The 27,904-nt window shown below is 62.2% G+C and overlaps 3 protein-coding genes across 5 annotated transcripts; 2 read left to right on the top strand and 1 right to left on the bottom strand.

The window, feature by feature from the left end:
- Window positions 1–9: 9 nt before the first annotated feature.
- Window positions 10–12,079, top strand: SV2A (synaptic vesicle glycoprotein 2A). 2 transcript variants are annotated; one of them, XM_074566218.1, is made up of 13 exons: window positions 10–593; window positions 3,623–4,336; window positions 6,238–6,418; window positions 6,581–6,732; window positions 6,816–6,949; window positions 7,538–7,627; window positions 7,861–7,971; window positions 8,053–8,141; window positions 8,530–8,694; window positions 8,787–8,920; window positions 9,003–9,206; window positions 9,940–10,099; window positions 10,727–12,079. In XM_074566218.1, exons 2-13 carry the CDS (start codon window positions 3,757–3,759, stop codon window positions 10,908–10,910), a joined length of 2,184 nt encoding a protein of 727 aa, XP_074422319.1. In that variant the 5' UTR covers window positions 10–593; window positions 3,623–3,756; the 3' UTR covers window positions 10,911–12,079. The 2 variants fall into 2 exon arrangements, with proteins under 2 accessions (XP_074422319.1, XP_074422318.1); XM_074566217.1 differs by having other exon boundaries at window positions 79–593; window positions 3,600–4,336.
- A 559-nt stretch (window positions 12,080–12,638) lies between these two features.
- BOLA1 (bolA family member 1) lies at window positions 12,639–14,105 on the bottom strand. The gene is made up of 2 exons (XM_074566221.1): window positions 13,974–14,105; window positions 12,639–13,380 (listed from the first exon to the last, which is right to left on the bottom strand). Exon 2 carries the CDS (start codon window positions 13,363–13,365, stop codon window positions 12,946–12,948), a length of 420 nt encoding a protein of 139 aa, XP_074422322.1. The 5' UTR covers window positions 13,366–13,380; window positions 13,974–14,105; the 3' UTR covers window positions 12,639–12,945.
- Window positions 14,106–16,368: 2,263 nt separating this feature from the next.
- LOC141734442 (nuclear receptor subfamily 2 group F member 5-like) lies at window positions 16,369–23,766 on the top strand. 2 transcript variants are annotated; one of them, XM_074566220.1, is made up of 3 exons: window positions 16,369–16,833; window positions 21,572–22,099; window positions 22,887–23,766. In XM_074566220.1, the coding sequence occupies exons 1-3, from the start codon at window positions 16,518–16,520 to the stop codon at window positions 23,159–23,161; spliced, it is 1,119 nt and encodes a 372-aa protein (XP_074422321.1). In that variant the 5' UTR covers window positions 16,369–16,517; the 3' UTR covers window positions 23,162–23,766. The 2 variants fall into 2 exon arrangements, with proteins under 2 accessions (XP_074422321.1, XP_074422320.1); XM_074566219.1 differs by lacking the exon at window positions 16,369–16,833 and adding an exon at window positions 19,802–19,977 and having other exon boundaries at window positions 22,887–23,762.
- The last annotated feature ends 4,138 nt before the right edge of the window (window positions 23,767–27,904 follow it).

The raw sequence follows: 27,904 nt of genomic DNA, 5'->3' as shown, positions 1-27,904 counted from the left end.
CGGCTCGTTGCAGAAATGAGAATTCAGCCCCGAGGAGGCCGTGACTCAGATTTGCCAGGCTGCGTTTCCAGCCGCCGCGCTGCCTGCGGCTGCGGTGGGCGGCGGGAGGAGAGGCTGCCGGAGAGGGGCTGAGCGCCGGCTTCGCTTTTTACGCCCCGAATCCCTGGGGACGGGGAAACCGGGGAACGACAGCTTGTCCCCCCCATTAGCCACCATCACCTCTGCCGTCACCAGAGCAGCTTCCATCCGGGAGCTCCCTGCAAGCGTGGGCAGCACCGGGGGGGAGGCATCACCTTCCCTAATAAGCGAAGGTGAGGGACGAGCCCCCCATCCTCCTGCCGGTGTCCCCCCCCCCCCCCCCAGCGTCTCGTTTGCTGTAGCACAGCCCTCCCCGCCACCTCCCTTCCCTGGGCTGTGGCGATGGACTCTCCCAGCGCTCAGCGTGTGTGGCGGAGGCTGCGACATTAACGCTCGGTCTGGTACCCGGGAGCTATTTCCTTGCCGTATCCCTGCCGGAGCATCCTTCCTCATCCTCGCAGCGCAGGAGGCAGGTGCCAAACGGAAGAGCTGGAGCAGAGTGAGGGCTGAAACAGGTAAGGAGAGAAAGAAATGCCTTTTATACGGCAGATTTCCCCCCTTCCTCTCCCCGCTGCTTTTAATTAGCATCCTCGGAGCCGCTGTCTGATGGATTAGGGGTTTGGCTTCTCCTTTCCACTTGGTTGTGGCCATTTTGTCCTGGAAAACCTTGCCTCTAGCCTTGCTCTGTCTTTTTCTGTGCGTGTTTAATAGCCTCTTGTCATCCCTCCCGCGCAGTCATACGGCCAGGGAATCTCTGACGATGGGGATTGGGATTTCGGCGCAGGGATGGGTATTTATGGTGATGGTACCGGCAGGTTTTGGGGAGGGGGAGCACCGCAGATTGCTGGGGGTGCCAAGGGGGGGTGGTAGAAGATGACCTTGGACACAGGCAATTTAAAACTCTTCTCCCTTGTCGCCATGTTCTTGCCATAATGCAAAAAGGCTGGGGGCTGCGAGGTGGGGACACGGATGCAGATGAGCCCTAATGTGGGACCCCCGGGGGGGTTAGGCATGTGCAGTGGGGCAAGACTGCATCGATCGGGGGCTCCGGTTGGACACAGGGCAGGAGGAAATGGATTTGGAGTCCGATAACCTTGTCTGGGGCTGGTGGGGGCAGCTCCGTCTCACGCCAGGACAGGGCTGTCGGGGCCGACGGTGGGGCTTTGCAACCAGAAGAGCATTTTTGGGGACCCCCCACTTCCTCTAGCTCTTGGTTCTAGGGCGCCTACGGCCGATGTAATTTCTCTCTTCCTCCTGAACTCGACCCCCTGATCTCAAAACCCTCCGTGGCCAAGGCGCAGCATTGGCTGGGCCGCTCCAGGCCCCCCTGGCTCACGCTGAGCATCCTCTCCGGCACGGAGCACAGCTATGACCTTGCTTCCCAGCCCCATCCTCGGCCCCAGCAGGGATTTGGCCTTTCTGGGCTCCCCTCTCTCTTTTTGCTGGGTTGTTATATGTCACGGGCTGTATAACGGCGTCCTGTGGCGCGGCGCATTGGGAGGCACCGCAGGGAGCTGCCAGCCTGGCTGGAGCAAAATGACCTTGTCCGTGAATCGGCTCCTTCCAGGGGACTCGGGTGACAATGGGGTTTGATCCCAGGAGGGGACACCGGGGGCTCCCCAGGGTGGGCACGGTGCCGGGGTTGCTCCCCGTTGGCTGAGGGGAGAGAGGGCAGCAGGTGTGTTAGGGATTTTATACTGCTTAAAAGCACCCAGCCGGCTTCACTCAGAAATTGGGGGGGCCACAGCGTGCTGCAGCACCGGCACCGCACTGTCCCCAGGTCCCTGCCCCAGGGCGGGAGCGCTGCCTGCAGCCCCGGCTCTTTTGGAAGGGCTATTTTTGGCTCCCCCGCCATGCCCTGTCCCCGTCCCCTGGCTTGGGGAGGGCGGACACGGTGCCGGCTGCGTCCCCTTCCCTGCGGCTCAACTGCTGCCTTGCCGGCCATGCCTGGCTGCTGCCAGGGATAAAAATAGCCCTTTTGGGGGGGTCACGCTGGCCTCCCCCCCGGGCTGGGTAAGCAGTGCCTGTGCCCACTGCCCAGGCTGGGTGCTGCAGGTCCATCCCTGTCACGAGCTGCGCTGGGCTCTGCAGGGCTCGACAGGGGGTTCACTGCCTGCCCTTGGCAGCCTGTGGCGGGGGGGACGCTGGGCTGGGGGTGCAGGGTGTGTGGGGACAGGGAGATGCCACTGGCAGGTTGAAGCCTCTAGGGTGTAGCCAGGTGCCCCCTCTCCTCCCCATCGGTCAGACCCTTGGGTGCCCCCAGCACTCTCCAGCTCTGCCCCCACCGGCCGGGTCAGCTTCTGCCAACAACAGCGTCTCTGGCCAAATGCGGCCAGCAGCCAAAGGGCTTCTGGAAGCCTCCGCCGGGGAGCTCACTCTGGCACACGCTAGCCCTGGCTCTGCCACCGCAGCCAGCCTTGGGTGGCCGGGGATGCGCCCGGGCCACCATCAGCCAGCCCGGGACCCCTCCGAGGGACCTCTGTCCCAAACCCACCTCCCTGAGCCCCCTGACCTGGGGCACTGACAGACAGAACTGGGGCTGCCATGGGAGGTTTTGGGGACGCCTGTGCCCTTGGGGAGGCTGGTCCCCTCACCATCCCTCCAGTGCTGGTGCTGCTCCGTCCCAAGGCAACGCGGGGGTTTGGTCTAGGCCCACTGCTGGCCTGCTTTTTGGTGGCGACATGCAATCCTGGGTGGATGGGCCGGGGAGCAGTGACGTCCCCGATGTCCCCCCGGCTCCCTCATCCTCTGTCCCTCGTGGGGACAGACCCGCAAAGGCCGGATCCGGGCTGCAGCCCAGCACTGGGGTGCTGTGGGGGGTCCCCCTCTGCCGGCGGTAGGCAGAGATGTCCCCTGGCCTGCGCTGTCATCGGGGACCCCCCACCTTTGGGGTCCCCCTGGGCCACCCCAGCGGGGTCCCCAGGGTCTGACCCCAGCGCTGTGACCCCCCCCCCACCCGGCCCAAGGGTGCCCTGAGCTGGGGGGGGGGAGAATGCAGCTGCGTGGCCACGCCCCCTGAAAGCTTATTGGCGGAACAGCTGGGCCAGGCCACCGCGGCCCCATTGATGCCGGTGGGCGGCCACGCCCCCTGGAGCTCATTGGTCCTTGGCCCGGCCGCACCTTCCCAGCCCCATTGAGGGGAGGGCGGGGCCTTTTCCATCAATGGGCTGCTGGGGGGGCACTGGCGGTGCCAGAGGGGACCCCGTGGCCTGGGGGCCCTGGCGGGCCCGGGGGGTGGATGGGAGGGGCTGTGGGACCCTCCTGGGATCCCACCCCGTCCCCACTGCGGGTGCCTGGCCCCGAGCTGGGCTCTCTGTGCCCGGGTGCCTGCCCTGGGGTGACCCCCCCCCCCCGCCACCTCCCCATGGGGTAGGGGTGCCCGAAGTCCTCATGTTTCCATTTGAGGTGGGGAAAAATTGTTATGGGTGCTGGTGGGGGGAGATCAGAGCAAACCCTGGGGTGAGGTGGGACACGGCCGTTCCTACCCTAAAACTGCCCCTGCTTATGTCTGGGCTCTTCAGGTCCCCCCCGTGTCCCCCCCCAGACAGTGACACACGGATGGGTAGCGCCGTTGCCCGTCTCCCTGCATCCCACTGCTGTCCCCGGGCGTGAGGGTGCAGCCCCCGACTCAGAGACCTCTCTCCTCATCCTGGTGTCCTGGCGGATCCCCCCGGCACCATGGATGAGAGCTTCCGAGACCGGACGGCATTCATCCGGGGCGCCAAGGACATCGCCAAGGAGGTGAAGAAACATGCGGCCAAGAAGGTGAGCAAGGGCATGGACCGCATGCAGGATGAGTACACCAAGCGCTCCTACTCCCGCTTCGAGGAAGAGGAGGATGATGAAGACTACCCGCCCCAGGACGGCTACTACCGGGGGGGTGAGGGGGCCAACGAAGAGGAGGGGGCTTCCAGTGATGCCACCGAGGGGCATGACGAGGAGGACGAGATCTACGAGGGCGAGTACCAGGGCATCCCCCGGCACGACTCGATGAAAACCGGGGAGCGGCTGGGGGCCGAGGTGGCCGTCGGCACCTTCGATGACAGCGAGGGCCAGCGGCGGAAGGACAAGGAGGAGCTGGCGCAGCAGTACGAGCTCATCCTGCAGGAGTGTGGCCATGGCCGCTTCCAGTGGACCCTCTACTTCGTCCTGGGACTGGCCCTCATGGCCGACGGTGTGGAGGTCTTCGTGGTGGGCTTCGTCCTGCCCAGCGCTGAGAAGGACATGTGCCTCTCCGACTCCAACAAGGGCATGCTGGGTGAGGAGGGGACAGGGGGACATGGTGGGGGACACTGGGGGATGGGGGCTGTGGAGAGATGTGGGGGGAGACGAGCAGGTAGAGGTATATGAGGGACAGGGGGACATGAGGGGACGTGAAGGGATGCTGGGAGATGGGGAATGTGCAGTGATATGTGGGGAGTCCCAGGGGCGACACAGGCAGATGGGAGGATATGGAGAGACACACGGGGACATGGGGAGTTGTGGGGAGACACGTGCAGATGGGGACGCGGAAAGACATAGGGGATATGGGGGAACATGAGCAGATGGGGGACACAAGCAGACAGGGGGATATGGAGGGACAGGGACAGGGGTACGGGGGCGGAACATGGAGGGATGAGGGATGTGGAGAGATACGGGGGGGGACAGGAGCAGATGGAGATATGGAGGAACATGGGATTTTGGGGCACATGAGTAGAGGGGGAGACGGAGGGACACAGAGGGTATGGGGGACATGAGCAGGTAGGGGGTATGGCGATATAGAGGGGGACGGGGGGGACATGGGGACATGTAGGGAGAGACAAGCAGATGGGGACATGGAAGGACAAGCGATATGGGGGCACATGAGCAGATGCGGAGATGGAGGGACACAGGGAACGTGAGTGGGCAGGGGACATGGGGTGACATGAGCAGTTGGGGGGTTATGGAGGGACATAAGGAATACGGGGCGACACAGGAGGGACATGGGGAGATGTGGGGAGACAGAAGCAGATGGGGACATGGGAGAAGATGAGCAGACAGAGGGATGTGGAGGGACATGGGGGGCCCTGGGAGCTATGGGGATGTGGAGGGACATGAGGGGACATGGGGTGACATGAGGATGCTGGGGTCATGGGGACATGCGGGGATCAGAGAGGCACAGAGGGAGGTGGAGGCAAAGGGAGTGTGGGGATGGGGAAGGACATGGGGGACAAGGGGGACTCAGGGAGCTTTGGGGGGGGTTTTGGGGGGACACGGCAACATGGGTCACATTGCTGTGGAGGGACACAAGGAGATATGGGGGTGCAGGGGGACATGGGGGATGTGGGAGGACACGTGGGGACAATCTGGGGGGTATGGAGGGACATGGGCAATGGGGGGACACCATGAGCTATGGGACGGACGCAGGAAGATACGGGGGGTGCCTTGAGGATATTGCTGGGGGGGGGGGGCATGGAGATGCAGAGTGAGATGTGGGGGGCCAGGAGGAGATGTGGGGACAAGGAAGGGACATGCAACCCCCCCGAAGGTAGGGCTCCCACCATCCTCCTCCTCCTGGTCCCACACTGGTCCCCACCAGAGCAATGGGGGAGGGGAGCTGGGGGGGGTGAATGCCGCTGCACAGTTGGGCTGTGACTGATGGCCCCCCTGGCCCTGCAGCCCCCGGCTTATCTCCCCGTTGCAACCCGGGGGGGCCAAGGCAGAGCCCCCCCCCATACCTCCTGCCTGGGGCTGATAAGGGGATGCTGCGCGTGGGTCTGGGGGGGCTGTGGGTGGCTGCGTTGGCTGCACTGCGGCGCGCTCCCCCCTTCTTCTGCGGTGGCAGCTGCAGCCCGAGCGCCCCCCCCATCCTAGGTATTACCAGTTCCACCCCCCCTCCCTGAGACCTGGCAAACTTGGGGCAGGAGTAAGGGCCGGATGCAAGGGTATGGGGGGGCCCTGGGGACATATCTGCCCCCCTACCCCTTTGTTGCCTTGGAGGCAACCCAGGTGTCCCCTGGGCTCATATGTGGGGGTCAGTCCCCCCTCCCTGCAAGGGGACCCGGGCGTCCTGGCTGTGCTCGGCTCGGGGATGGGGGGGGTCACCACCTCCGGTCGCCGTCACCCCCCAGCGGGCGATTCGGGGTGTGGGAAGCTGGGTCCCCCGGGACTGATGGCACCACGTGTCTGTGCGTCCCCCAGGGCTCATCGTGTACCTGGGCATGATGGTGGGCGCCTTCCTGTGGGGCGGGCTGGCTGACCGCCTGGGCCGAAGGCAGTGCCTCCTCATCTCCCTCTCCGTCAACAGCGTCTTCGCCTTCTTCTCCTCCTTTGTCCAAGGCTACGGCACCTTCCTCTTCTGCCGCCTCCTCTCGGGCGTGGGGTAAGGGGGGGACAGGGCACCCTGTTAGGGGACCCGGGTGTCCAGGCCCCCCATGTTGGAGGGCTGAGCTCCCTCCCGCTCCCCTGCTTGTGTCGGAACCCCCCGGTTTGTGGTGGGGATGGCGGGGCGGGCGGTGATGCCGTTCTGCCCTTCATCCCCCAGCATCGGTGGCTCCATCCCCATCGTCTTCTCCTACTTCTCGGAGTTCCTGGCGCAGGAGAAGCGCGGGGAGCACCTGAGCTGGCTCTGCATGTTCTGGATGATCGGGGGCATCTATGCCTCCGCCATGGCTTGGGCCATCATCCCCCACTACGGTAAGAGCCTCCCAGTGCCAGAGCATGCGGCGAGTTTGGTGGGTCTCAACACCACCACCACCATCTGCTGTCCCATCTCCCAGGCTGGAGCTTCCAGATGGGCTCGGCGTACCAGTTCCACAGCTGGAGGGTCTTCGTCCTGGTCTGCGCCTTCCCCTCGGTCTTCGCCATTGGGGCACTCACCACCATGCCTGAGAGCCCCCGCTTCTTCCTGGAGGTGAGCGGAGCTGGGGGGACGCAGGGCCATATCCTGTTGGGGGGCTGGGGGGTGCAAGCAGGGATCCCAAGTGGGTGGTGGGACGGCGGGGAGCTGGGCAGGGACCCTGAGCGGGTGGCAGAGATGGAGCGACCAAGGCAGGGACCCCAAGTGGGTGATGGAGATGGAGGGACCCAAGCAGGGACCTTCAAGTGGGTGATGGGACCCAGGCAGGAAGCCCCAGGTGAGTGGTGGGACCTCAGCAGGGACCTTGACTGGGTGATGAAGAAGGAAGGACCCAACTAGGGACCCCCAGGTGGGTGGTGGGACACAGGCAGGGACCACAGGTAGGTGGGAGGGCCTGGTCAGGGACCTTGAGTGGGTGATGGAGATGGAGGGACACACGCAGGGACCCCCAGGTGTGTGGCAGGACCCAGGCAGGGACCCCGAGTGGGTGATGGAGATGCAGGGACCCAACTAGGGACCATCAAGTGGGTGGTGGGACCCTGAGCAGTTGATGGAGACGGGGGGACCCAGGCAGGGACCCTGAGCAGGTGGTGGGACGGGGGCAGGATTGGTGCTGGTGTGAGCCCAGGCTCTGCCTTGCAGAACGGCAAACACGATGAGGCCTGGATGGTGCTGAAGCAGGTCCATGACACCAACATGAGGGCCAAGGGCCACCCCGAGAGAGTCTTCTCGGTAAGGTACCCCTGCTCTGGGGCTGAGCCTCTGGGCACCCAGCAGCCTGGGGGAGGGCAGGGGGCTGCAAATTCCCACCTCTGGGAAAAACACCGCCTGGAGAGGGTCAGCCCTGCTTTAACAGGCGGGGAAACTGAGGCACGAGGTGGGGACGGGTCTCACCCGGGAGCCTTGGCCGAGCCTGGCGCTTCCCAGTGTCCCCAGACTGTCCCCCTGGCCCTGCCACCCTGCAGGTCACCCACATCAAGACCATCAAGCGGGAGGACGAACTCATCGAGATCCAGTCGGACACCGGCACGTGGTACCGGCGCTGGCTCGTCCGATTCCTCAACCTCTCGCAGCAGGTGAGGCCGGGTCCTGCCCCAGGGGGGACCCACTCCCTGCTGTGTCCCCGTGTCACCTCTCGTGTGTCCCCCCACCCATAGGTCTGGAGCAACTTCCAGCAGTGCTTTGCGCCCGAGTACCGCCGTGTGACACTGATGATGATGGCCGTGTGGTTCACCATGTCCTTCAGGTGGGACCATAGGGACACCCAGGGGTGCCGGAGCCGGGCAGCACCTGGACAGGGATGGAATGGGCTGGGCAGCACTGGGATGGGACTGGGATGGGACGGGTAGCACTGGGATGGGACTGGGATGGGACTGGGATGGGACTGGGATGGGATGGGTAGCACCGGGATGGGACTGGTGGCAGGATGGGCAGCACTGGGATGGGGCTGGCAGTGGGACTAGTGGCACTGGGATGGGATGGACAGCACTGGAGGGGACTGGCACGGAACTGTCAGCACTGGGAGGGGGTGGGCAGCACTGGGATGGGATCCAGCACTGGGATGGGATGGGGCTGGCAGCACTGGGAGGGGACGGGCGTCGCGGTGCCCGGGCTCAGGCCCTCTGTCCCCGCAGTTACTATGGGCTGACGGTCTGGTTCCCGGACATGATAAAGCACCTGCAGAACATCGAGTATGCCTCGCGCACCAAGCTCTTCACCCGCGAGAAGGTCCGGCACTTCACCTTCAACTTCACCCTGGAGAACCAGATCCACCAGGGCGGGGAGTACTTCAATGACAAGTGTGTCCTGGCGGGGGTGGTGTGCTGAGGCTGGTCCCGCTTGTTGCATGAGTGGAGGTGATGAACTGGGCTCTTCCCCCTAACCCCACCAGGTTCATTGGCCTGAAGATGAAGTCGGTGACGTTCGAGGACTCGCTCTTCGAGGAGTGTTACTTTGAGGACATCACCTCCAGCAACACCTTCTTCAAGAACTGCACCTTCATCTCCACCGTCTTCTACAACACGGGTAGGGGGGGGGCAGGATGGTCCCCAAGGGGGTGACGGAGGTGGGAGGGTTACCCCACCAAACCCCTTCTCCAACCCGACAGATCTCTTTGAGTACAAGTTCATCAACAGCCGGGTGGTGAACAGCACCTTCCTGCACAACAAGGAGGGCTGTCAGCTGGATTTCAGCGACGACAACAACGCCTACATGATCTACTTCGTCAGCTTCTTGGGCACCTTGGCTGTCCTCCCCGGGAACATCGTCTCGGCCCTTCTCATGGACAAGATCGGCCGCCTCCGCATGCTGGGTGGGCATGGAGGGAGGGGTTTTGTTATGCTGAGGGTGGCGAGATGCTGGCCCAGGTTGCCTAGAGAGGTGGGAGATGTCCCATCCCTGGAAACATCCCAGGCCAGGTTGGATGGGGCTCTGAGCAACTTCATCTAGATGAAGGTGTCCCTGCTTATGGCAGCGGGTTGGACTAAATGGGCTTTTAAGGTCCCTTCCAACCTAAACTATCTATGATTCTGTGATCTCCTGCCTCAGTTTCCCCTTCTGGGTGGGGAGGATGCTCATCCCCTCTCCCCAATGTAGGGGCACGGAGCTGCTGGGAGGGCTGGAGCCCCTCTGCTGTGGGGACAGGCTGAGAGAGCTGGGGGGGTTCAGCCTGGAGAAGAGAAGGCTCCGGGGAGACCTTGGAGCCCCTTCCAGTCCCTCAAGGGGCTCCGGGAAAGCTGGGGAGGGACTCTGGAGCAGGGAGGGGAGCCATGGGACGAGGGGGAAGGGTTTGCCACTGGAAGAGGGGAGATTGAGATGAGATGTGAGGAGGGAATTCTTGGCTGTGAGGGGGGTGAGCCCCTGGCGCAGGTTGCCCAGAGAAGCTGTGGCTGCCCCATCCCTGGAGGGGTTCAAGGCCAGGTTGGCCGGGGCTTGGAGCCACCTGGGCTGGAGGGAGGTGTCCCTGCCCAGGGCAGGGGGGGGAACCAGGTGATCTTTACGGTCCCTTCCAACCAACCCAAACCATTCCATGCGTCCCATCGCAGCCGGCTCCAGTGTCATGTCCTGCGTCAGCTGCTTCTTCCTCTCCTTCGGGAACAGCGAGTCGGCCATGATCGCGCTGCTCTGCCTCTTCGGCGGTGTCAGCATCGCCTCCTGGAACGCCCTTGATGTACTCACCGTGGAGCTCTACCCCTCCGACAAGAGGTGCGGGCAGTGCCGGGTCTGAGATTTTGGGGTGCTGGGTGCCAGCTCTGAGGTTTTGGGTGCTGGATCTGAGGTTTTGGGTACCAGGTGTGAGGCTTTGGGGTGCTGGGTGACAGATGTGGAGTGCTGGGGGGTGAGGTTTTGGGTGCCGGGTGCCAAGTGTGGGGTGCCGGGCTCTAGGTACAAGGTTTTGGGTACTCGCTGCAAGGCATGGGGTGCAGGATGCTGGGTGCCAGATCTGGGGTGCTGGCTGGAAAATTTTGAGTGCCAGATGGGGAGGTCTGGGGTGCCGGGTGGCATGTGTGGAGTGCTGGGTACAAGATTGTGGGTGCTGGGTGCCGGATCTGGGGTGTTACGTGCCAGTTGTGGGGTGCCAGGTACAAGGTTTTCGGTGTGGGGCGCAAGATGCGGGGTGCCAGCCATGGGGTGCCAGGTGGGAGGCTTGGGGTGCTGGGTGCCAGTTGTAGCGTACTGGGTACGAGGTTTTGGGTGCTGGGTGTGAGTTTTCGGGTGCTACCTGAAAAACACAGGGCGGGGGGTGGGGGGGTGGGGGGGGAGGGTGTGAGACAGAAGCTGTCCCTTGGAGCCACCCCCTGTGATGCCACCCCCTCGTCCCCGCGCCCGCAGGACGACGGCCTTCGGCTTCCTCAACGCCCTCTGCAAGCTGGCGGCCGTGCTGGGCATCAGCATCTTCACCTCCTTCGTGGGTATCACCAAGGCGGTGCCCATCCTCCTGGCCTCCGCCGCCCTGGCCCTCGGCAGCTCCCTTGCCTTGAAACTGCCCGAAACCCGGGGGCAAGTCTTGCAGTGATGGGGGGGGGACGACGACACACTCCCCCACACACTCCTTCTGCCACCTCCCCACCTGCCCCCCCCCCCCCCCCCCCAAATCCGAGCTCCCCTCCCTACCTCCCCCCGGGGGATTAGTCTCGTTAGACACTGTGAAATGTCTTCTTGGAGCATTTTGGGATCTTTTTCATTTGCACTTGGCCCCCCCAAAACCCCCTGTCCCCACCCCTGAAGCTCCCCCCCCCCCCCATTTATTTTCTCGGTGTCATCCCCTCTGTGAATAGCTGCTCGCTCCTGGGGGGCTGCAGGGGGCTGAGGGTGGGGGGTCGGGGGTCCCTCGGCCTTGCGGGGGTGTGGGATGGGCCCTGTGCCCCCTCCAGCATCCCTGCGGGGCCAGGGAGGGAGGAAGAGGAGGAGGAGGAGGAGGACAAAGGCTCCACTCTCATCGTGGCAGGGATGGGGCGGTGGCAGCTCCGTGCCTCAGTTTCCCCATCCGTAAGGACAGTGGCCGGCGCTGCATGGGGTGAGGCCGGCGGGTGAAGTGGCGGGGGGAGGGGGTGTCCCTCTGCACCCCAGGAGGATTTTGGGGGGAGGCACCCTGGGGTGCAGGACCCCCGGGGGTGCACAGCGCGTGGGCACGCGCAATGTCTTGGGGTGCTCAACCCTGTGGGGTGCATGTGTCGGGGTCCATGGGACGTGGGGGTGCTCAACCCTTGGGGGTGCCCGGCATGTTGGGGTGCTGCGTGGCATTTTAGGGTGCCGCCTACTTAAAGCACACGACCCCGGGGGGTGCCCGGCACCTTGGGGTGCACAACCCTTTGGGGTGCAGAGCCCCTTGCTGAGCACAGCACCCCGGGGTGCTGACAGCCCTTGCCCTCGGTGTAACTTTGGGGTGCGCTGGGGGGGTCCAGCCAGGACTGGGTGTCCTGAGGCATCACCCATGGGTGCTGCCCCGCTTGCCGATGGGGGTGCAGGGGCTGCCCCAACCCCCCCCCCCGCCCCGCTCCTTGAATGTTGGGGGGGGGCACAGCTGCATTTTGGGGTGCAGTGGGGTGGGGACTCCCAAAACTGCCATTTAATTTTTTTTAACTCGTTTTTAAAGGATTTTCTTTCTTAGGGGGAGTGGCGTGGGATGGGGGAGGGGCACAGGGTGCTCCTTGTACCCCCTTTCCCCCCCCCCCCCCCCCACCCCAGAGCACAAAACCACCAGCGGTTTGCAAAGCACAAAGCAGTGCCCAGACACAGCACTGGCACCCCCCCAAAAAAAAAAAAAAAGTGGGGTAAGGGGAGGGGTTCCCGGGGCTGGGACCCTCCCCAAAACCAAGCAGGCTGGGCGTGGGGGGGGCTGTCCTGGCGCTGTGTTCCCCCCGCCCCCCCCCGGGTCTGTCCCCAGGAAGAGATGGGAAGTGTTGGTCTATGCAAAAGCGCTTCGGAGGCCCCTGGCAGCACCCCAAAATCGTGGGCAGTCCCCCCAAATATTTAGGGCAGCCCCCCCTGCCTCAGCCTCGCGAGCAGCCCCTCCTGTACCCTCTAAGCGATCGAGCGGCGTGTGCTTCATCTCCTCCTCCTCCTCCTCCTCCTCCCCCCCCCGTCCTTCGGTGTAGCTGGTCCGTGGGGGAGCACCCCCGTAGTTCTGTCTGTTCGCAGTCGTGCTGTGCTGTAGTTTTTAGATGTTTGTAAATCAATTAAAGAAACAAACAAAAAACCACCAAAACGACCCCAAATCCCCCATCCCGTGTGGAAGGAGCCCTTTCCAAGCTGCTCCATGAGGGAGCGTTTATTTTTTTGGGGTACAGGATGGGGGGACGCGACCAAGATGGTGAATTGATTTAAAAATTAAACTAAATGGGGGGACACCCCCCCCCGCAAAATCCCCCTCCAAGGGGGTAGCAGGAAGAGATTGGGGGGAGGATGGGGTCAGGGTGGGACCCAGGGGGTGTCTGGGGGTGATGCAGGGTGGGGGGCACCCCAGTATTTTTGTCTCTCCCCCCGAATTGGATTCCATCCCTGCCATGGTGTCACCGGGGGGGTGACAGAGGGGACATCCAGCGCTGCTGTCACTGATTCCTAGGCACATCCCCGTCCCCCCCAGCTGCGTCCCGGTGCCGCTCGTGCTTGGACCCCCCCAAACAAGGGGGCCGGGGGGGGACGTGGGGGTCACTCTCCCATTGCTGGGGGGTCCTGGCGACGATGGCGAGGGCGTGCAGGGGTCCGGCCAGCTCGGTGCGCAGGGCGGCGTGGACCAGGCGATGCCGCTGCAGGGGGGACAGCCCGCTGAAGTGCCCGCTCACCACCACCACCGCGAAGTGGGTTTCGGCCCCGGGGGGGCCACCGTGGCGGGGGCTCTCGTCCAGCACCTGGAGGTGGGTGGGCTGCAGGGCTGCATCCAGCTTGGCGCGGATGGCGCGGGCCAGGGGGCCGCCATCTGCCATGGCCCGCAGCCCCCGGACCGTGGCCGTCAGGAGGGGACCCTGCATCCGGAGAGGGGGGGGCTACAAGGGAGAGAGGAGGGGGTCAGCAGGGGCTGAGGCTGGGGGGGGGGGGGGGATGGGACGGATATGGAGTTGCATGGTGGGGGGGGAAAGGGGGTCGCTGCGGGGCCCTGCAGGATCAGACCCTGGAAATGGGGGAAGTTGGGGGGGGTTCTATGGGGGAGTTGGCGGTTAAGGGTGATGATTTGGCGGGGGGGGGGCTCTGCAGAGTCAGACCCCAGTGATGGCGGTGGCAGGAGGGGGTTTGTAATTTGTATGGCGGGGGGGGGGGGGGGGTCCTGCAGGATCAGATCCTGAAAGTCGGGGGGGGGGGCGGGGGGTGGCAGCAAATGGGGGGGAGTAAGGGGTGGTGAGTCTGGGGGGGCCCTGCAGGACCAGGGGGTGGCAGGAAGCCGGGGGGGTGGGGGGTCACGGGGCAGTGCAAGGCCCCGAGGTGAACTCCGCCTTTCGGAGGGCAGGGGGGAGCCCCGTCCAGCGCCCCCCCAACGGCAGAGGAGGGGAGCAGGGAGAGAAGGGCCTGATCCACCCCCCGCGCCCCCAACCCCCCCGTGTGATGCAGGGGGCACCCCCAAACCCCGGGCCCCGGCCCTCACCCCGCCGCCGCTCCGGCTGGGCTCCGCCGCTGAGCACGCTGGGAGATGGACACCGCCCCCGCCACGTGACACCGGCAGAACTACAACTCCCACAAAGCCTTGCGGCCCCTGCCCCGCCGCCTCCGCGGGGTCTCCCCCGGGGCGCTGCCCTTGTCCCCTGGCCCCGTCCCCCGCCCCTGGGGACACGACCCCCGGCCCCGTCCCTGGCCCCGTCCCCGGAGACCCGCCGGTCCCTAAAGCCCCGCCCCCTATTCCCGAAGACCACGCCCCCTCCTTGAGCCCTGTCCACGCCCCGCCTAGGCCACGCCCCAGCTCCCCGCTCTGATTGGCTGCGGGCCCTCCCTCGGCGGCACGCCCCGCCCCCTTCCCTTATATATGTGGCGGATGGGCGGGTCTTGGCGGCGCCACGTGATGCGGAGCGGGCGCGGATGGGGACGGCGGGGGACGGGGGACGCGGACACGGACACGGACACGGACACACAGACATGGACACACAGGGACATGGACACACAGAGATGGACACACAGGCATGGGCAGGGCCATGGACACGGACACGCGTGGGGACAGGGACACAGACACGCAAGGACATGGACACACGGGGACACGGACACACAGGGACATGGACACACAGAGATGGACACACAGGCATGGGCAGGGCCATGGACACACAGGGACACGGACACGCGTGGGGACAGGGACACAGACACGCAAGGACATGGACACACAGACACATGGGGACACGGACACACAGACACACGTGGGGACAGAGGCACGGGGACACAGACACGGACACACAGGGACACGGACACACAGACATGGACACACAGGGACACGGACACACAGACATGGACACACAGGCATGGGCAGGGCCATGGACACACAGGCACACGGACACGCGTGGGGACAGGGACACAGACACGCAAGGACATGGACACACGGACACACGGGGACACGGACACGCATGGGGACAGGGACACAGACACACAAGGACATGGACACACGGACACACAGGGACACGGACACACAGACACGCGTGGGGACAGAGGCACGGGGACACAGACACGGACACACAGGGACACGGACACACAGAGATGGACACACAGGGACACGGACACACAGACACGCGTGGGGACAGAAGCACGGGGACACAGACACGGACACACAGGGACACGGACACACAGACACGGACACGCGTGAGGTCGGGGCTGAGCACAGCCAGCCCCGGGGTCCCTGCACAGACCCTGCGCCGCCGTCGATTCCTACGTGCGTACACAGACACACATGGACTCCTGCGCGCACACATCGCACGCACGGAACCATGCGCACACGCACACAAGGTGCACACTTGGAGCTCTGCACGCACAGGCCCCCCCAGCCGTAGCGCACAGACAAACCACACGCGTGGGCTCGTGCACAAACGCAAGTTGCAAAGGAGGGTCCCTGCACGCCACCCCCCCCCGCCTTGCACACACAGACACACACACACCCCGCACACGTGGGCCCTCGTGTGTGCACGCACCCATTGCACACTCAGAGTTCTGCACACAGACAGGCACGGTGGGCGCTCAGAGACACACACACACACACACACACTGCGCACATGGACTCACACATTGCACACTCGGGTCCCTGCACACCCCCCCCCGACACACACACACACATTGCACACACACTCCCCCCGCTCGGTGCACGCCCAGCTCCCTGCACACACACACACACACACACACACCCCCCCGCTGCACGGAGACCCATGGGCGGGCACCAGCACCCCCTCCCACACCCACTCCCCCCCCCCCCCCCCCGCAGGGGGTGCCCACGGCTCCGTTCACACCCCCACACACACCTCCACCCCCATCCCCGGGGGCCGGACCGGTTCCCGGGGCTGGGACGGGGACAGCGCCGGGACCCCCCCCATCCTCCCCGGGGAGCCGCCCCCCCTCCCCCGGTAGCCGCCCTCCCCCCCCCCGCCCCGCCACCAGCCCGGCCCCCCCGGAGTCTCCCGCCGCGCCGGGCAGCCCCCGCGGGGAGGAGAATTAACTTTTCTCTTCCTCCTCCTCCGCCTCCGCCGCCCGCAGTCTGTCCCCGTCCTTCCCCGGCCCCGCCGCCGCCTTCCCCGGCCCGCTCCGGAGCTCCGCCGCCCCGGAGGGCGCTTCCTGAGCCGGGGCTCTTTTCTCCATCCCGGGGCTGCCCTCTCCGTCCCGGCTCCCCTTCTCCATCCCCTGCTCACCTTCTCCGTCCCGGAACCCCCCGTCTCCATCCCGGGTCTCCTTTCCCGCCGCCACCTCCACCCCGCGCCTCCCCTCTCCATCCCGGCTCCCCCTCTCCATCCCCGGACCCGCTTCTCCATCCCGGTACCTCCCCTCCATTCCAGGTCTCCCCCCTCCATCCCGGACCGCCCCCCCCCTCCCCACCATCCCGGACCGCCTTCTCCATCCCCGGCTCTCCCCTCTCCACCCCGGGCTCCCCCTTCCCCCGCCCGGCTCCCCTTCCCCTCCATCCCCATCCCTTCCCCCGGGGGGGACCACCTCCCCCCCTTCCCCAGTCATGGCCCTGACGGCGGGGCCGTGGCCAGAGCCTCCTCTTCCTCCTCCTCCTCCTCCTCCTCCTCCTCCTCCCGGCGGCCCGGAGGCGGCGGGGAAGGCGGCGGGGGACTGCCTGGTGTGCGGGGACAAGGCCAGCGGGAAGCACTACGGGCAGTTCACCTGCGAGGGCTGCAAGAGCTTCTTCAAGCGCTCCGTGCGCCGCAACCTCTCCTACAGCTGCCGGGGCGGCCGCGACTGCCCCGTGGACCAGCACCACCGCAACCAGTGCCAGTACTGCCGGCTCCGCAAGTGCCTCCGCGTCGGGATGCGGCGGGAAGGTGGGGAGAGGGGCGGCGGGGAAGCGGAGAGGGAAGGGATGGGACGGAAAGGGGAGAGGGAAGGGATGGGAAGAAGAGAGGGAAGGGGACAGGGAAGGGGCGGGAGGGATGGGAAGGGGCAAGGGAAGGGGTGGGGAAGGGAGAGGGAAGGGGAGAAGGAAGGGTTGGAAGAGGAGAGGGAAAGGATAGGAAGGGGAGAGGGAAGGGGACAGGGAAGGGATGGGAAGGGGACAGGGAAGAGAAGGGGTCAGGGAGGGGATGGGAAGAGGACAGGGAAGAGAAGGGGTCAGGGAAGAGAAGGGGAGAGAAAACAAATGGAGGGAAAGTGGAGGGGAAGACAGAGAGTGAGAGGGACTGGAAAGGGGAGAGCGTGCAAAAGGACCGAGGGTGGAAAAGAGGGAAAGGGGACGGGAAAGAGGGAGAAAGGATGGAAAAGGAGAGGGGATGCAAAAGGAGAGGGGATGGAAAAGAAGAAGAGAAGCTGGGAAAGAGGGAGAAAGGATGGAAAAGGAGAGGGGATGCAAAAGGAGAGGGGATGGAAAAGAAGGACAGAGGGTGGGAAAGAAGATGAGAGGATGGAAAACAGGGGGTGTGAAAAGAGCAGAGATGCAGAAAAGGTAAAAGGGATGGAAAAGAAGGAGAGAGTGGAAAAGAGGGAAAGGGAATGAAGAAGGAGAGGGGCTGCAAAAGGAGAGAGTATGGAAAAGAAGGAGAGGGGCTGGAAAAGAGAGAGAGAGGCTGGAAAAGCAGGAAAAGGGCTGGAAAAGAAGAAAAGTGAGTGCGGGAGAAGGGACACAAAAAAAGGAGAGAAGATGGAAAAGGAGGGGGGGTGCTAAAAAGGGACTGGTGAGAGCAAGGAAGAACAAGAGCGAAGGCAGAAAGGGAGGAGAAAAAGTGGAAAAGAGCAAGAGGGAGCAAGAAATAAAAGAAAAAGGGGGAAGGGAGGAAAAAGTGCAGGAAAAAAAAAGAGAAGGGGGGAAGGAAAAGAGGGGAAAGGAGGAAGGGAGAGCGCGAGCCCAAATGGGAAAGACAAAAGAGAAAGAGGAAGGTGAGAAGGGGAGAGAGCAAAAAAGAGAAACCCCCCCCAAAAAAAAGAGAAAGAAAAAGGAAAGGGAAAGGGAGAGAAAGAGAAAGGAGAGACTGCAGAAAGAGAAAGTAAAAGAAAGAAAGTGAAAGCAGGTGAGAAAGGGCTGTCAGGGAAGGAAAGAGAAAGCAAAAAGGGGGAAAGAGAAAGAAAAAGGGGGGAAAGAGAAAGAAAAAGGGGGGAAAGAGACAACTCCCCTCCCTCTTCTCTTTCCTTTTTCCTCTGATCTTTATCCTCCCTGTGTCCCTTGGGCCCGTCCTTTCGTGGGGAGCAGCCACAAATCAGGGAGGAACTTTTCCGGGGGGTGGTCAAGCACCCCCTGGCACCCCCGAACTCCCCAGTCCCATTCCTGCCCCCCCCCGCCCAGGGCTCCAGCTCCTGTCCCCGCTCTGCACCCCGAATTCCTCATCACCCCCCAAGAGCCGCCGCGGGGCTCCCGCCCCTCCCCAGCGTCGCCTTCCAGGGGATAAACTTTCATATCATTAAATATTTTTCTGGGGCATTTCCTGCCTAGAAAAACCCCTTTCTTCTTCCACTGAATTATAACAGCATTTAAACTCCCCATTTCGACTTCAAATTTCTTTTTCGGTCTCAGCTCGGGCTGGGTTTATAGGTCTGGGGCTACGCCGACACGGGGGCAATTTGCTTTTCTTCTCTGTTATATGTCGCCCAGGGCTGTGGCTGTTAAAAAACCCGGGGATTAGAGGGCAATAATACAGATATTCTTTAAAAGATTAAGAATTTGGCTTTTTGGGGAGGAGTGTCTGGTAAATCTGAAGTTAATTAGTCTGAATGCTCAGCGTGACCGGGATTAAAATCACATTTCAAACTCCCGGTGATATGCGGCGTGCCTGTCCCTTCGCCTCCAACCAGCCCCACCATCACAATTTGGGTTGATTTTATTTTTTTTTCCCCCAAAAAGCAGCAGCTTTAAAGCAGAATTTTTGGGTTTTTTTTTTTTTTTTAAAGCCCGAAACGGTGCATCGAGGCACTGGTTTTGCCGCTACACCTACTCCTTGGTGCCAAATCTCTGCCGTGCGGTATCTCCCTGCTTGAACATGGACCTCGGCCGGGGGGGTGTCCTTATTTATATTTAAGGTCCTTATTTATGAATTTAGTATTTATAAATAATCACAGGCGGGGCCCAGACTGGGCTCAGCCGCTCAAAAAGGGGTTTTATTCTGCAGCCTCTCGAGTCATTGCTGATGGGCTGATTCTTCGGCAGCAGCGGTTCTCCCACCCAGAAAGTCGCCTTTTTTAGCATTAAAGGAAAAAAAATCCCCCAAATTCAAAAGTCACCTTTTCTAGCAGAAAAAAGAATCCCCAAAATTCCAAAATCGCCTTTTCTAGTGTTAAAAAAAAAAAAAAAAAAAATCGCCAAAATTCAGATAAGGTGGGAAGTTGTGGTGGGAAAGGGAGCAGCTGCCATCCCAGTACAGCCGTGGCATCGCGCTCGGGCGTGCAAAAAGGAGTGGGATTGGAGTCAGGGACAAAAAAACACCTCAAGCCTAACCCTCAGTTTTCCCTTTTCTTCCCCGAAAAGGCCGGTTGGATGTCTGGAGGCGGGGGGCAATTCTTGCAGCAAGCCCCCATTGTAGCAAACACCCACCTGCTTCATGCAGTTGGAGCCGGAGCCAGGGATTAAATCCCTGGGGAAAATAAAACAACAACAAAAAAATCCAGGTGAATTCCCTGCCCTGGAGAACCCACATTTCACCAGGTGGTTTGGGGTCAGATTTGTGTTTTTTGGGTTTGTTTTGGGGTTTTTTTTGGTTAGATTTTTTTTGTATCTTTGTTTTAATTCCGAAGTGCCACAAGCTGCTGGTTAACGCCGGGATCCGGTTCCGTGGGCACGGCCACGGTGGATCCCCCGGCATGGGGTGATTTCCCCATGCAAGGACACCCCCATTCCCACCCCCCTGACACCCCACACTCCCTCTTGGCTCTGATTTTTCGGGGGAGGCTCCCAGCTGCCCTGAGACGTGCGTGAAGTTGCTGCAGGATGCAGCACCTCCAGGCACGGGGAAAAGCTGCAGATGCTCATGGAAAAGCACACGGAGGTGAAACCGTCCCCGGGATTTAATTTACTGGCTCCGGCTTCTCTGTGCCTCAGTTTCCCCATCCGCTCACGGCATCGCCGGCTGTGCCCGGGGCAGCGATGCTCCCTGTGATGCTCCTTATCCCGGTGTTCCCAGCTGGAAACCGGCACCGAATCCGGCTCTGAAACTGGGAATTTGGGAGCTGAGCACTGCCTTGGGACAAATTTATTCCCTGAAGATGCTGGGGGTGCAGATGCTGGGAATGGGGCAGGATTTACGTGGGAAAAGTGGTTTACATCTTGGTTTTCCAAAAATCACCTGGGATGAGGCACTGGGAATGTGAGGCCTGATCCCGTGGCTGGGCCAAGGGAACAGGTTTTCGGGGATATCGGCTTGTCTGGCTCCTGGATCCAGCGCTGCCCATGGCCAGGGGAGCTGGGGGAGGATGAAGCCCCCCCCTTCGGCTGCTCCCATGTATTTTTGGGGGCTAAAATAGCTTATTCTCTCGCAGGACACACCCAATGGTTTGAAGCGATTGTTTTGCCCAAAATGGGGGAAAAAAGGGGTTGGGGGGTTTGGGTCATGGAAAGGGCAGTTTGGGCTGTTGAAAAGGGGGTTGAGGGGATGAAAAGGAGTTTGGGCTGATGCAAAGGGGTCCGTGGTGATGCAAAGGGGGGGGCTGTGTGACGCAAAGAGAGGGGTTTGGGTGATGTAAAGGGGGTTTTGGGGGGTCACGATGCTGCATGGAGGGGCTGTATGGGCAGCGAGGAGTGGGCTGCACCCCCACAAATGCCACACCAGGGTGATGCTGAGCAGAGAAAGCATTCGGGGGGAGCTGGGGCTGCACGCCGCACCCCAAGGGCTGGGGCAAAAGCAGGCGGAGACACCCCACCCCCTGCTGACACCCCGATCCCGGGGACCCCTGATCCCCAAGGGACCCCTGTTCCCATGGCCCCCATCCCGACCGCTGGCTGACACTGGGACTGTCACGCCGCATTAGGCTAAGCCTGGCTCAGAGCCTGCCCCGCTGCAGGGGGCGGCGATGCCGGGGGGGGCGAGCAGGGGGCACTGGGGAGGAGGAGGAGGCCAGACCCCCACCCACTGCTCGGCATCGCCAAGAGGGAAAAAAAGAATCCCCCACAATTTGGAGTTTTTTAAGCCCAAAGTGCAAAAAACTCAAGGGGTGGGAGCCGGAGGGGACCTCCTGCCATTCCCCTCCCCCAGGTGCTGGCACTTTGGGGGGGACCACCCCCCAGCATGTCCCTGGGGTGCCTCATTGGCATCAGCCCCTTGCAAGAAGGGGGGTGAACGCCAAATGCACGGTGACCTCCCCAAATCTGGCACGCCGTATTTTAAGGTCATCGTGGGTGGGGGCTGGCACTGGGGGCGGGCGTGTGTGGCACTGGGGAGGGGAATTGGCCCCATCCCAGATGGCACATCCCCCCCTCTAACATGGGTGGGGGCACACGCAGGGCTTCTGCAATCCATCACTTGGGGGGGACCACAGCCTGGTGTATTTAATCCCTGGGAGGAATTTGGGGGGGGAGGGGGGCGCACACACAGGATGGTGATGGGAGCTGGGGGCTGGGTGCTGACTTCCTGCTCCCCTCCGCAGCCGTGCAGCGGGGCCGCATGGCTCACGCCCCGAGCAGCCCTGGCCAGTACCCACTGGTCCCTGGGGACCCCTACGGTGGCCATGGCTACTTAAGCGGCTTCATCTCCTTGTTGCTCCGTGCCGAACCGTACCCCCCAGCTCGCTATGGCGCCCAGTGCCTGCAGCCCAGCGGCGTGGTGGGCATCGAGAGCATCTGCGAGCTGGCCGCCCGCCTCCTCTTCAGCGCCATTGAATGGGCCAAGGGCATCCCCTTCTTCCCGGACTTGCAGCTTTCGGATCAAGTGGCGTTGCTGCGCTTGGGCTGGAGCGAGCTCTTCGTGCTGAACGCAGCGCAGTCGGCGTTACCGCTGCACGCCGCCCCGCTGCTGGCCGCCGCTGGGCTCCACGCCGCCCCCATGGCTGCCGACCGCGTGGTGGCCTTCATGGACCACATCCGCCTCTTCCAGGAGCAGGTGGAGAAGCTGAAGGCTCTGCATGTCGACGCTGCTGAGTTCGCCTGCCTCAAGGCCGTGGCCCTCTTCTCCCCCGGTGAGGGGGCGGCTCCAACAGGGAGGGGCTTAAGAGGGTGGGGCTGTGGGTGGGGCCTGGTGGGGTGGGGGCCTGAAGGGGTGGGGGGGGTCAATGGGAGTGCCGGGAATGAATGGGCTGGGAAGGGTTGGGTGTGACTCAATGGTGTGGGACTCAATGGGGTGGGACTCAATGGGGTGGGGGCTCAATGGGGTGGGGTTTAATGGGGTGGGGTTTAATGGGGTGGGGTCCCAAGGAGGTGGGGTTCCAGTGGGGTGGGCATCAATGGGAGTGCTGGGAATGAATGGGCTGGGAAGGGTTGGGTGTGGCTCAATGGGGTGGGGGCTCAGTGGGGTGGGGGCTCAATGGGGTGGGGTTTAATGGGGTGGGGTCCCAAGGAGGTGGGGTTCCAGTGGGGTGGGCATCAATGGGAGTGAAGGAATGGGCTGGGAAGGGTTGGGTGTGGCTCAATGGGGTGGGGCTCAGTGGGGTGGGACTTAATGGGGCGGGGTCCCAAGGGGGTGGGCCTCAATGGCGCACAGGGAACGAATGGAGTGGGGATGACTGGGGGGGGGTTAATGGGACAGGGCTTAAGGGGGAGGGGGCTGGGGAATGAAAGGAGTGGGTCTGAGTGGGCGGGGCTAAAGGAGGTGGGTGGGGCTTAGTGGGGTGAGGTTAATGGTGGTGGGGCTGAGTGGGCGGGGCCAAGTGGGACGGGGTGATAGAGGAGGGACCGAATGGGCGGGGCCAAAGGGGCGGGGCCGGGGGTGGGGTCCCGGCCGTGCCTCAGTTTCCCTGCTGCCCGCAGACGCGGTGGGGCTGTCGGACCCGGGGCAGGTGGCCGGCCTGCAGGAGAAGTCGCAGTGTGCGCTGGAGGAGCACGTGCGGCGGCAGCACCCCAGCCAGCCCAGCCGCTTCGGGCGCCTCCTCCTGCGCCTGCCCGCCCTCCGCAGCGTCTCTGCCCCCGGCATCCAGCAACTCTTCTTCAGCCGCCTGGTGGGCAAGACCCCCATCGAGACCCTCATCCGCGACATGCTGCTGGCCGGCACCACCCTCAACTGGCCCTATGGCCCCATGCAGTGACACCTCCCCGCCCGGGACGGGGACCCCAAGGAGGGGACCCCAGAGATTGGGACAGCAAGAATGGAGATACCGAGGATGGGGCCACCAAGAATTGAGACCGCCCCAAAGATGGGATCCCCATGGTTGGGGACCCCAAGGAGGGGCTCCCAAAGATGGGGACACCAAGGATGGAGACACCAAGGGTGGGAGCCAATGGCTGGGGACTCCAAGGACGGGATCCCAAAGATGGAGACTCCAAGGACTGGTACCCCAAGGTTGAGACTCCAAGGTTGGGGGACCCCCAAAGATGGGACCCCCATGGTTGGGGACCCCAAGGATGGGAACACCAAGGTTGGAGACCCCATAGATGGGACCCCAAGAATGGAGACCCTCTCCCCAAGGCTGGGGACCTGGGGACTGGGATGCTGCTGGGGGGGGGGGGAACGCGACACTATTTTTCCCCCTGTTTAAGGGAGAAAAGCAGGTTTTTGGGGGGGCTGAACACCCCCAGCCAGCACCTGCCCCGTGGGCACAAGGCGAGGGGGGCTATTTATAAAGAGAAAATAAAATAAAAAGCGATATTCTACCCCCGGTGCCTCCCACACGTCGGGGACCGCACAGGATTATTCATGTTTGCCATGGTTTTTTTCCTTATTACCGAGCGCTTCTTCCTCACGGCTCCTGGGATTGGGGTTATTTTTTATTTTTAATTTATTTAGTTTAAAAAAAATTGAATTCAACAAACTCAACAACTTTTTTTTTTAATCTTTTTTTGTCTGGAATTGGGGTCGGACAGTAAGCCTCCCACTATGGGCACGGGTGGTCCCAGGCTCATCCCAGTGAAGCCCCACCCACCCCAGCATGGCCCAGGGGATGCTCCCAGTGTGGTCCCCCAGTAAGGTCCCAGTGCAGCCCCAGATGGATCCCGGTATGGACCACAGTTTGATCCCAGTGCGCAGCCCCAGCCTCACGCCCTCCCAGTTTGGTCCCAGTGTAGTTGCAGTCTCATCCCAGTAAGCGCCCTCCCAGTATCATCCCAGTATAGCCCCAGCATGTCCCCCAGTCTGATCCCAGTATGCCACCCCAGTCTCATCCCAGATGCACCATAGCTTACCCCCGGTCCGATCCCTTTATTGTCACAGTCTCTCCCCAATAAGCCCCCCAGTCTGATCCCAGTATGGTGCCAGTCTCATCCCAGTAAACCTCCCAGTCTAGTCCCAGTAAGACCCCCAGTCTGATCCCAGTATGGCCCCCAGAAGCCCCCAGCCTGGGCGGGGGGGGGGGGGGGGCAGCACCGCTGGGACTGGTTTATTGCAGGTTTTTAACAGCCCATTAGAGAAAAGTCAGAAATGGCCTTTTCAAAGCGGCGGCACCGGCCCGGCCCCGTCTCACCCCCCCATAAATAACCTCTGCTGGGAATATTTTAAATAAACCCCGTGCGGGACAGGGGGCCTTAATTCAAGGACAAGCTGGAAAAGGCCACGGGGAAAAGTTATTGTCCCAGGGGTGAGCACTGGGACCCCCGTGGGGTGTTCCCCACCCCCCCCCCCCAGGTGGACGCAGAATCTGTATAAAAATCCCAATGATATCGATAAAGCGAGTGGGAGCTGCCGATCCCGCAGCGAGTCTCGTTGCAGACGATGGGCAGAGCTGTCACTCACAGTCAGTCAGAGCCGGCGAGCCAAGCTGAGGGAGGGGGGAATTAAAAATAATAATAACAAAAAAATTCGACAAAAAAAAAAGCCGTTTTTCAGCCTGTGCGTGCTGTCAGAGCGGCGTGGGGGGGCTGGCACAGCCACCAAGCTGCAGCTTTTCTTTTTTATTTTATTCCTTCTTTTTTTTTCTTAATAGTGGAAAATATGTCCGGGGAAAATATAAAATTGCTGCCTCATCTTCCCCTGGTTTAGTTCCCTTTTCCCTGTCGAGTTGTCACCAAAAGCAGCGAGTCTGATCCCTCCATGTCAGCCCAGGGAAACTTTGTGTCCCTCTGGCCCCGGACTGTCACCTGTGGGGGTGACCTGGGGGTATAAATTTAAAATATACCATTTCAAGCACGTCAAAAGCATTGATTTGATTTGAAGGGGCAAATAAATGAAGGGAAAAGTTATATTAAACCCACGCCAGGAGCTCCCAGGGTGTCCCCGTGATGCCACCACTGCTTCTGGTCTATCCAGCCCCATCCCTGGTGCATCTGATGCTGCTTCTGGTGCCTCCAACCCCATCCCTGGTGCCTCCATCCCCATCCCTGGTACACCCGATGCTGTGCCTGGTGCCTACAACTCCATCCCTGGCCCATCCAACCCTATCTATCCCCATCCCTGGGCCATCCATCCCCATCCATGGTCCATCCAACCCTATCTATCCCCATCCCTGGTCCATCTATTTCCACCCCTGGTCCACCCAACCCCATCCCTGGTCCATCCAACCCTATCTATCCCCATCCCTGGTCCATCTATTTCCACCCCTGGTCCACCCAACCCCATCCCTGGTCCATCCATCTCCATCCCTGATGCGGCTGATGCTGTCCATCCCTCCCACATCCCTGTTTACACACCTAACATTGGGGTGCACCCTCCATCCCCAATCAACCCCCCCCCCCCCCCCCCCGCCTCGATGCTCCTTGCACCCATCCACCCCCCTCCCCTCTGCGCTCCCCCCTCCCAGCCCGGCCAGAGCCGCTTTCTCTAACGGCTGCTAATTTTAGCGACCTGGAGAAGATCCAGCAGCGATGGGGGTTGGCGGGAGGCAGATAAATGTCTCGATCGATCGATTAAGTAGCAGTTTGGCTGCTGTGAGCTCAGCTCCCGGCGGTTGGGCGAGCGATGGCTATACGTGCTGGCCCTGGGACGATGTGTGTGGGCGGGCCCGTCCACCCCCCTCAAAGGCTGGTTCCTCCTGGGGAAGGGTACGGAAAGAGGATGGAAAAGGGGACGGGGTGTGCAGGCTGCGGCCCCGCCATGGCTCCCAACCCCCCCGGGAGTGTTTTCCCCCACTCACAGCGGGATGTCCACTGCGAGGAAGCCCGGTGCAGTGTGTGCACATCCATGTGCACGTATGTGTGGGCCTGACTGTGCGTATCTGCGCGGGGGTGACTGCACATATGCGTGCATACGTCTGTGTGTGCGCCTGTATGTGCACACATGAATGTGCGTGTGTCTGCGTGCGTGTACACGCGTGTGCACACACGTCTGGCGGTGCTGGGGAGGGAATGGCTAACTGGAGGTGAGTTTTCGGTCAGTAGGTAGATGTTATGCGAAGGCACTGCGCCAGATCCTTAACCCCTCCCCAGCCGGGTCAGGGCACAGACCCCACTGAGGGGCTGACCGTGGCCATGACCCTTCCCGGGCTGTGGGGAGAAGCGGCTCCCGGGGGGTACCAGCCTGCTCTGGCCCACATCTTTTGGGGATCTGCAGGGGTCAGGGCTTTTTTGGGGACCTGAGGGTTGGTCGCGGCCACACCGGCAGCCACAGCATCCCACATATTCAGGTTCAGAGCGCAATAAACTCTGCCAGCGCAGCAGCAGCCCTCCCTGCGCTGGGGAAACAGAGGCACGGCTGGGGACAGGGCACCCACATCTATCCTCTCCCCCCCACCACCACCCCAGGTCCATTCCCTCCTGGGACTAAACCCTGCGGAGGACTCGTCAAGGTCGCCTTGGTGCCAGCAGCTAATTTACAGTCCTGACATTAAGGCACCAGACAAAATCTGGCAACCAGGTGCCGGGGTGGTTTATATACGACGTGAGGATTTATAGGGCGGCAGCACTCGCCAGGGCCAGCAGCACCCGCCTGAGCGTCCCTGCGGCACCCGCAGCCCCCGCTGGTGTCCCTCAGCCTGTCCCCTGCCCCACTCCTTCATCCGCGGCTGCAGCATGGGGCTGCCCAGGCAGGCTGCTCCCATCCCTGTCCCATCCCATCTCATCCCCATCCCTGTCCTCATCCTCAGCACTTCCCCATTCCGATTCCCACCTTCATCCTCGTCCTCAACCCCATCCTCATCCTCAACTCCATCCCTGTCCCTATTCCCATTCTCATCCCAATCCCATAGCGCTCTCCATCCCCATCCCATCTCTGCCTTCATCCCTGTCCTCATCCCCATCTCCATCTCCATCCCTGCCCATCCCCATCCCATCTCTGTTCCCGACCCTTTTCCCATCCCCATCCTCATCTTTATTCTTTCTCAATCTCATCCTCACCCCGTCCTCATCCTCCTCCCCATCCCTAATCCTTAGCCTTATCATCAGCACTTCCCCATCCCTATCCCCATCCCAAACCCATCCCCATTCCTGTCCTTCTTCCCCTCCCTATCCCCATCCTCGTTCCAAACCCATCTTCATCCCTGTTCCTTTTCCCATCCCCATCCCCATCCTCATCCTCATCCCAAACCCATCCTCGTTTCTAACCCATCTTCATCCCTGTTCCTTTTCCCATCCACATCCCCATCCCCATCCTCATCCTCATCCTCATCCTCATCCTCATCCTCATCCCAAACCCATCCTCATTCCTGTCCCTTTGCCCGTCCCTATCTGCACCCTCCAACACCACAGGGCCACATCCCCACCAGCCCCTGAGGGCCGGTGCCAGAGAGGGGCACCCCTTCCTGCCGCACTGGGGAAACTGAGGCACGCGCTGCACCGAGCCCCGGTAAATCACCGGCAGCTCCAAACCTGCCTGGCAAGGGAAGGGGATGGCCACAAATTAACCACACGGGGTTTTTGGTGACGGGCTCCAGTGCTGGTGGAGGGTCTGGCAGGTGTAACTGCCT

This window comes from Larus michahellis, chromosome 24 (genome assembly GCF_964199755.1).
Source record: "Larus michahellis chromosome 24, bLarMic1.1, whole genome shotgun sequence".
NCBI lineage: Eukaryota > Metazoa > Chordata > Aves > Charadriiformes > Laridae > Larus > Larus michahellis.
This window is presented reverse-complemented; position numbering and strand designations above follow the sequence as displayed.